Here is a 9,505-nt window from a genome sequence, read left to right as displayed (position 1 = left end):
GTGGCTGGGAACCAGACCTCCGATTGGTCAGTGGGCGAACGAGTGGGTGGGAACCAGACCTCCGATTGGTCAGTGGGTGAGCAAGTGGGTGGGAATCTGACCTCCCGATTGGTCAGTGGGTGAGCGAGTGGGTGGGAACCAGACTCCCTGATTGGTCAGTGGGTGAGCGAGTGGGTGGGAACCAGACTCCCTGATTGGTCAGTGGGTGAGCGAGTGGGTGGGAACCAGACCTCCGATTGGTCAGTGGGTGAGCGAGTGGGTGGGAACCAGACCTCCCGATTGGTCAGTGGGTGAGCGAGTGGGTGGGAACCAGACCTCCCGATTGGTCAGTGGGTGGGAACCAGACCCCCCAATTGGTCAGTGGGTGAGCGAGTGGGTGGGAACCAGACTCCCTGATTGGTCAGTGGGTGAGCGAGTGGGTGGGAACCAGACCTCCGATTGGTCAGTGGGTGAGCGAGTGGGTGGGAACCAGACTCCCTGATTGGTCAGTGGGTGGGAACCAGACCTCCCTATTGGTCAGTGGGTGAGCGAGTGGGTGAGAACCAGACTCCCTGATTGGTCAGTGGGTGTGAACCAGACCTCTGATTGGTCAGTGGGTGAGCGAGTGGGTGGGAACCAGACTCCCTGATTGGTCAGTGGGTGTGAACCAGACCTCCCGATTGGTCAGTGGGTGAGCGAGTGGGTGGGAACCAGACCTCCCGATTGGTCAGTGGGTGAGTAACCGACTGGCGGCCAGTCTCTGTGATTGGTCGGTGGGCGAGTGACCAGTCTCTACCCCCCCCCCCCCCTCCTCCCCGGATTGGTCAGGCAGCCTCCAGGGGCAGGGGCTCAGTGCGCATGCTCCCTGCGACTCCCCTCCCGCCAGTACCCGCTCGGCGCGCAGGCGCACTGGAGCCCGCCCGCTTGCAGCTGACAGTGTGCGCAGGCGCACCGCTGGCCCCCTCCCCCGGGCTGCCGGCAGTGCGCAGCCGCAGTGCGGGCCCCGCCGCTCACACACAAACAATCCGGGCGGGCGGAGAGAGCGAGCGGGGCCGTTGAAAGCCCGAGGCCTCCGCCCGCCGCCGGGCCGCCCGCCCGCCGCCTCACCCCCTTCAGCCGCTTGATGAGCGCGTTCTTGGAGCCGCTCTTGGCCAGGCCCCGCTCCTCCAGCGCCGCCTTCAGGTCGGTGACCCGCAGTTTGTGCAGCTCCCTGCCGTCCAGAGTCACGTCTTCCAGCTCCGCCATTTTACCTCCGTCCGCCCCGCTCGGCGCTCGGGCTGTGGGGGGGGCGGGGCCGGGGGCTCGGCTCTTTCCGGAATGTTCCGTCCCCGGGGCTCGGGGGCTCGGCTCTTTCCGGAATGTTCCGTCTCGGGGGCTCGGGGGCTCGGCTCTTTCCGGAGTGTTACGATCGTTGCTTCGGAAGCGTGACGTCACCTGATCCCCCAGCAACGGGAGCCACTGACGTCACCAATCCCCCAGCAACGGGAGATGCTGACGTCACACAATCACCCCAGCAACGGGAGATGCTGACGTCACCCAATCCCCCCAGCAACGGGAGATGCTGACGTCACACAATCCCCCCAGCAACGGGAGCCGCTGACGTCACACAATCCCCCCAGCAACGGGAGATGCTGACGTCACCCAACCCCTCTGCAACGGGAGCCTCTGATGTCACCCAATCCCCCCCAGCAACGGGACATGCTGACGTCACACAATCCTCCCAGTAACGGGAGATGCTGACGTCACCCAATCGCCCCAGCAACGGGAGCCGCTGACGTCACACAATCCCCCCAGCAACGGGAGATGCTGACGTCACACAATCCCCCCAGCAACGGGAGCCGCTGACGTTACCAATCCCCCCAGCAACGAGAAATGTTGACGTCACCCAATGCCCCCCCTTGGCAAAGAAGGCCGCTGACGTCACTCGAACCACTCAGCAACGGGGGAGGCTGACGTCACTCGATCCCCCACCCTCCCCTTGGCAACGCGCGCCGCTGACGTCACCCCCAGCAACGGGAGCCGCTGACGTCACAAGCGGGCTGGCGGGGATTGACCCGGGATAGAGTCCTCCCGCTGTGTTTATTTATTGTTTATATCCGTCATCCCCAGCGCCCAAAGACCAGTTACTTCCGCCTGAGAAGAAAGTTCAACTTCGGTAATTTCCGGAAACCGTTCGGTAATTTCCACCGGCTCGGTTTTAAAAAAATGTTTTACTTCGATAGAATGCGCCAATCCCCCCCCCCCCCCCGCCAAAAAAATTACAGCACGGCCCAAGGTTCGGGGCGGCAGGAGTTTGAGTCACGCGGGAAAAAAATAGTTTTTAAAAAATCCATTTATTTTTCTGACCAAAAACAAACCGTTCGGCTCTTTCCGGTCGGACTTCGGCTCTTTCCGGTCGGACTTCGGCTCTTTCCGGTCGGACTTCGGCTCTTTCCGGTCGGACTTCGGCTCTTTCCGCCAGCGCGCCTGGCTGCGGGAGGGGGCGTGGCCTTACCCGGAAGCGGGCGATGGCTCACTTAAAGGGAAACTCCACCCCTTTGCCTCCCTCCACCAGGACACATCCATGGCAAGTGCTTCAGTGCAGAGAGAGCAAGAGGAGCTTTAAATATAGATTGTTGTGGATATAGAGTAGAGTAAAAAAAGGGCAGAGGTGAGTGTCTTCCCCCTTTAAAGTGAACTTTCAATCTGCAAAAGGACACAGGAACAGGAGGCCCATTCAGCCCCTCGAGCCTGTTACACAGGAACAGGAGGAGGGCAATATAGCCCCTCGAGCCTGTTACACAAGAACAGGAGGAGGCCCATTCAGTCCCTCGAGTCTGTTACACAGGAACAGGAGGAGGCCCATTCAGTCCCTCGAGCCTGTTACACAGGAACAGGAGGAGGGCAATATAGCCCCTCGAGCCTGTTACACATGAACAGGAGGAGGCCATTCAGCCCCTCGAGCCTGTTACACAGGAACAGGAGGAGGCCCATTCAGTCCCTCGAGCCTGTTACACAGGAACAGGAGGAGGCCCATTCAGCCCCTCGAGCCTGTTACACAGGAACAGGAGGAGGCCCATTCAGCCCCTCGAGCCTGTTACACAGGAACAGGAGGAGGCCCATTCAGCCCCTCGAGCCTGTTACACAGGAACAGGAGGAGGCCCATTCAGCCCCTCGAGCCTGTTACACAGGAACAGGAGGAGGCCCATTCAGCCCCTCGAGCCTGTGCCCCAAATCCCTTAATACCTTGGGTCGATCTCTCTTAACCAATCTCATTATTTGCCATTTGCGGAAGAGAGTTCTCCCACCCTAGCTGTTTACTAACTCCACTCCTGAAAGGTCTGGTTCTAATTGTTAGACTGTGCTCCGTAAGCTCCGACTTCTCAATCAACGGAGATTGTTTATCTCTATCTGTTCCCCTTAATATCCTGAAAACTTCAATCAGATCACCCCTGAACCAGATGACACTATGCTGGGTGGCGGTGTGAGCTGTGAGGAGGATGCTAAGAGGCTGCAGGGTGACTTGGACAGGTTAGGTGAGTGGGCAAATGCATGGCAGATGCAGTATAATGTGGATAAATGTGAGGTTATCCACTTTGGTGGCAAAAACAGAAAGGCAGATTATTATCTGAATGGTGACAGATTAGGAAAAGGGGAGGTGCAACGAGACCTGGGTGTCATGGTACATCAGTCATTGAAAGTTGGCATGCAGGTACAGCAGGCGGTGAAGGCGGCAAATGGTATGTTGGCCTTCATAGCGAGAGGATTTGAGTATAGGAGCAGGGAGGTCTTACTGCAGTTGTACAGGGCCTTGGTGAGGCCTCACCTGGAGTATTGTGTTCAGTTTTGGTCTCCTAATCTAAGGAAGGATGTTCTTGTTATTGAGGGAGTGCAGCGAAGGTTCACCAGACTGATTCCTGGGATGGCAGGACTGACATATGAGGAGAGACTGGATCAACTGGGTCTGTATTCACTGGAGTTTAGAAGAATGAGAGGGGATCTCATATAAACATATAAAATTCTGACGGGACTGGACAGGTTAGATGCAGGAAGAATGTTCCCGATGTTGGGGAAGTCCAGAACCAGGGGTCACAGTCTAAGGATAAGGGGTAAGCCATTTAGGACCGAGATGAGGAGAAACTTCTTCACTCAGAGAGTTGTGAACCTGTGGAATTCTCTACCACAGAGAGTTGTTGATACCAGTTCGTTAGATATATTCAAAAGGGAGTTAGATGTGGCCCTTACGGCTAAAGGGATCAAGGGGTATGGAGAGAAAGCAGGAAAGGGGTACTGAGGGAATGATCAGCCATGATCTTATTGAATGGTGGTGCAGGCTCGAAGGGCCGAATGGCCTACTCCTGCACCTATTTTCTATGTTTCTATGGTAACACATCGATTTTTAAATTCTCAACCTTGTTTTCAAATCCCTCTGTGGCCCTCGCCCGCTCCCGATCTCTGTAACCTCCTCCAGCCCCTACACCCCTCCCGATCTCTGTAACCTCCTCCAGCCCCTACACCCCTCCCTATCTCTGTAACCTCCTCCAGCCCCTACACCCCTCCCTATCTCTGTAACCTCCTACAGCCCCTACACCCCTCCCTATCTCTGTAACCTCCTCCAGCCCCTACACCCCTCCCTATCTCTGTAACCTCCTCCAGCCCCTACACCCCTCCCTATTTCTGTAACCTCCTACAGCCCCTACACCCCTCCCTATCTCTGTAACCTCCTACAGCCCCTACACCCCTCCCTATCTCTGTAACCTCCTCCAGCCCCTACACCCCTCCCTATCTCTGTAACGTCCTCCAGCCCCTACACCCCTCCCTATCTCTGTAACCTCCTCCAGCCCCTACACCCCTCCCTATCTCTGTAACCTCCTCCAGCCCCTACACCCCTCCCTATCTCTGTAACGACCTCCAGCCCCTACATCTCTCTCTCTCTCTGTAACCTCCTCCAGCCCCTACACCCCTCCCTATCTCTGTAACCTCCTCCAGCCCCTACACCCCTCCCTATCTCTGTAACCCACTCCAGCCCCTACACCCCTCCCTATCTCTGTAACCTCCTCCAGCCCCTACACCCCTCCCTATCTCTGTAACGTCCTCCAGCCCCTACATCTCTCCCTCTCTCTGTAACCTCCTCCAGCCCCAACACCCCTCCCTCTCTCTGTAACCTCCTCCAGCCCCAACACCCCTCCCTATCTCTGTAACCTCCTCCAGCCCCTACACCCCTCCCTCTCTCTGTAACCTCCTCCAGCCCCTACACCGCTCCCTATCTCTGTAACCTCCTCCAGCCCCGACACCCCTCCCTCTCTCTGTAACCTCCTCCAGCCCCAACACCCCTCCCTCTCTCTGTAACCTCCTCCAGCCCCAACACCCCTCCCTCTCTCTGTAACCTCCTCCAGCCCCAACACCCCTCCCTCTCTCTGTAACCTCCTCCAGCCCCTACACCCCTCCCTATTTCTGTAACCCCCTCCAGCCCCTACACCCCTCCCTATCTCTGTAACCTCCTCCAGCCCCAACACCCCTCCCTATCTCTGTAACCCCCTCCAGCCCCTACACCCCTCCCTATCTCTGTAACCTCCTCCAGCCCCAACACCCCTCCCTATCTCTGTAACCTCCTCCAGCCCCTACACCCCTCTGATTATGATCGCTCCACCATCGGTGGCCGTACCTTCTGTTGCCTGGGCCCCAAGCTCTGGAACTCCCTCCCTAAACCTCTCCGCCGCTCTACCTCCTCATTTTAAGACGCTCCTTAAAACCCACCTCTTTGACCCAGCTTTTGGCCGCGTCCAAATATCTTCTTAAGTGGCTCGGGGTCAGATTCTGTTTGGTCATCGCTGCTGTGAAGCGCCTCGGGACGTTTTACTACGTTAAAGGTGCTATATAAATGCAAGGTTTTGTTGTTGATATCCACTTCCTGCTCCCTCCGACTCTATTCGCACCAAACTGCTAACCATCGAACTTCCCTGACTTTTTTTCTTTATTGGTTCCTGGGATATGGGCGTCGCTGGCAAAGGCCGGCATTTATTGCCCGTCCCTAACTGCCCCTGGAGAAGGTGGTGGTGAGCCGCCTTCTTGAACCGCTGCAGTCCCGTGTGGTGAAGGTGCTCCCACAGTGCTGTTAGGGAGGGAGTTCCAGGATTGTGACCCAGCGACGATGGAGGAACGGCCGATATATTCCCAAGTCGAGGGATGGTGTGTGACTGGGAGGGGAACGTGGAGGAGGTGGTGTTCCCATGGGCCTGCTGCCCTTGTCCTTCTGGGCGGGTAGAGGTCGCGGGTTTAATTATTATCTGAATGGTGACAGATTAGGAAAAGGGGAGGTGCAGCGAGACCTGGGTGTCATGGTACATCAGTCATTGAAAGTTGACATGCAGGTACAGCAGGCGGTGAAGAAGGCAAATGGCCTGTTGGCCTTCATAGCGAGAGGATTTGAGTATAGGAGCAGGGAGGTCTTACTGCAGTTGTACAGGGCCTTGGTGAGGCCTCACCTGGAATATTGTGTTCAGTTTTGGTCTCCTAATCTGAGGAAGGACGTTCTTGCTATTGAGGGAGTGCAGCGAAGGTTCATCAGACTGATTCCCAGGATGGCAGGACTGACATATGAAGAAAGACTGGATCGACTGGGCTTATATTCACTGGAATTTAGAAGGATGAGAGGGGATCTCATAGAAACATATAAAATTTTGACGGGACTGGACAGGTTAGGTGCGGGAAGAATGTTCCTGATGTTGGGGAAGTCCAGAACCAGGGGTCACAGTTTAAGGATAAGGGGTAAGCCATTTAGGACCGAGATGAGGAGAAACTTCTTCACTCAGAGAGTTGTTAACCTGTGGAATTCTCTACCGCAGAGAGTTGTTGAGGCCAGTTCGTGGGATATATTCAAGAGGGAGTTAGATGTGGCCCTTACGGCTAAAGGGATCAAGGGGTATGGAGAGAAAGCAGGAAAGGGGTACTGAGGTGAATGATCAGCCATGATCTTATTGAATGGCGGTGCAGGCTCGAAGGGCCGAATGGCCTACTCCTGCACCTATTTTCTATGATATTTCCCGTCGTGGGGGAATCTAGAACTAGGAGTCACAGTCTCAAAATAAGGGGCCGCCCATTTAAAACTGAGATGAGGAGGAATTTCTTCTCTCGGGGGGTTGTAAATCTGTGGAATTCTCTGCCCCAGAGAGCTGTGGAGGCTGGGTCATTGAATGTATTTATTATAGGGGATGGAGTATAAAAGCAGGGAAGTCTTGCTCCAGTTATACAGGGTATTGGTGAGGCCACACCTGGAGTACTGCGTGCAGTTTTGGTTTCCATATTTATGAAAGGATATACTTGCTTTGGGGGCAGTTCAGAGAAGGTTCACTCGGTTGATTCCGGAGATGAGGGGGTTGACTTGTGAGGAAAGGTTGAGGAGGTTAGGCCTCTACTCATTGGAATTCAGAAGAATGAGAGGTGACCTTATCGAAACGTATCAGATTACGAGGGGGCTCGACAAGGTGGATGCAGAGAGGATGTTCCCACTGATGGGGGAGACTAGAACTAGGGGGCATGGGCTTAGAATAAGGGGCCGCCCATTTAAAACTGAGATGAGGAGGAATTTCTTCTCTCAGAGGGTTGTAAATCTGTGGAATTCTCTGCCCCAGAGAGCTGTGGAGGCTGGGTCAGCCTTGATCTTGTTGAATGGCGGAGCAGGCCCGAGGGGCTAGATAGCCTACTCCTGCTCCTAATTCTTACGTATGTTCTTATGACATTGGAATATATTTAAGACAGAGATGGACAGTTTCTTAACCCATAAGGGGGGGCGGGCAGGGAAGTGGAGCTGAGTCCATGATCGGATCAGCCATGATCGTATTAAATGGCGGAGCAGGCCCGAGGGGCCGAATGGCCGACTCCTGCTCCTATTTCTTGTGTTATTTATTGCCCGGGGTTGGAGTATTCGAGTAAGGAAGGAGTATAAGAGAAGGAGGCCCGATATCATTGCAGTCAGACACGTTAACTCTTACACTCCTGTAATAAAGGCCAACATAGCATTGGCTTTCCTCGTAGCTTGCAGGGAAAGGCCTTTGGGACGAGGCACTAAATAAATGGCAGTCTTTGTTTCTCTGTCTCCTCTCTCTGCAGCGCGAGGCGGGAAGCGATGAGCGAGGTGGGAGCGATGCCCGAGGCGGCCGCCATGCCCGAGCCCCCGGCGACCCGGCGACCCCCCAGCTCGGCCGGGCAGGAGATCCGCTGCGTGGCGCACTGGTTCGCGGGCTGGCGCCAGGACCAGCGAGAGGCCTTCCTGGGCGAGCTGGTGAGGCGGGCGGTGCCGGGCAAGGTGTGGGCCCTGCTGGGGGGGCTGGGCGGCCTGGGCCTGGCCGACCGGGGGCCCCCCAGCCTCTTCCAGTGCCAGCTGCGGCTGTGGGACCGCTGGTTCCAGGGCTGGACCGAGCCGGAGCGCAACGGGCTGGTGGCCAGGCTGGAGGAGCTGGAGCCCGACTTCGTGGCCTGCTTCTACCGCAAGGTGGCCAGCACGGCCGGAGAGGACTGACGCCGCGACCTTTGACCCATGACCCCTGTGCACCGACCGTTGACCCATGACCCCTGTGCACCGACCGTTGACCCATGACCCCTGTGCATCGACCGTTGACCCATGACCCCTGTGCACCGACCGTTGACCCATGACCCTTGTGCACCGACCTTTGACCCATGACCCCTGTGCGCTGCCCTTTGACCCCTGTGCATCGACCTTTGACCCCCTGTGCGCCAACCTGTGACACCTGTGTGCCAACCTTTGACCCATGGCCCCTCTGCGCCGTCCTTTGACCCATGGCCCCGGTGCGCCGTCCTTTGACCCATGGCCCCGGTGCGCCGTCCTTTGACCCATGGCCCCGGTGCGCCGTCCTTTGACCCATGGCCCCGGTGCGCCGTCCTTTGACCCATGACCCCGGTGCGCCGTCCTTTGACCACTGTGCACTGACCTTTGACCCCGACCTTGATCCATGACCCCTCCCCTCCGCTCCCCCGTGACACAACCCCCCCCCCGCCCCCCCCCCCTCCACTCCCTGTGACCTACTTGACCCTCGATCTATGCGCCGTCGACCCTCGACCTCGAACAGGCTGTGCCTCCACCTTCTCGGCCAATGGCCAGCGACGGAAACGATGGAACAAAGGACTCTCAGATCTGCTATCGCCCAGCTCGGGACGTTCCACCAGCCACGGAAGGACTTCTGCTGGAGGGAGAGGGACACGCACACCAAGACGCCTCCATCGCTAACGAGTTTATTGGCCACGCTTTGTACAGTTTTTGGCTTGCCGTTGAGTAAAACATTTGCTAACATGTCATCTTCTTATTACCCCAGAGTCCGTCCTTGTCCAGAACGTTTGTCGAGAAGGTGGCCGGGGAGAAGGAGGGAGGGAGCATGGGGGGGGGGTAGGGAGCATGGGGGGTAGGGTGGGTGCGCGGGGGGGGGTGGTGGGGGGGGGGTGAGTGCGCGGGGGGGAGAGGGGAGAGCACTGTGGGGGGGGAGGGGAGAGCACTGTGGGGGGGGAGGGGAGAGCACTGTGGGGGGGGAGGGGA

At 57.1% G+C, this 9,505-nt stretch overlaps 1 protein-coding gene across 1 annotated transcript; it reads left to right on the top strand.

Moving 5' to 3' along the window:
- Nucleotides 1-987: 987 nt before the first annotated feature.
- Nucleotides 988-9,265, top strand: c23h14orf119 (chromosome 23 C14orf119 homolog). The gene is made up of 2 exons (XM_070866427.1): nucleotides 988-1,161; nucleotides 8,068-9,265. The coding sequence occupies exons 1-2, from the start codon at nucleotides 1,103-1,105 to the stop codon at nucleotides 8,474-8,476; spliced, it is 468 nt and encodes a 155-aa protein (XP_070722528.1). The 5' UTR covers nucleotides 988-1,102; the 3' UTR covers nucleotides 8,477-9,265.
- The last annotated feature ends 240 nt before the right edge of the window (nucleotides 9,266-9,505 follow it).

This window comes from Pristiophorus japonicus, chromosome 23 (assembly GCF_044704955.1).
Source record: "Pristiophorus japonicus isolate sPriJap1 chromosome 23, sPriJap1.hap1, whole genome shotgun sequence".
Taxonomy (NCBI): domain Eukaryota; kingdom Metazoa; phylum Chordata; class Chondrichthyes; family Pristiophoridae; genus Pristiophorus; species Pristiophorus japonicus.
This window is presented reverse-complemented; position numbering and strand designations above follow the sequence as displayed.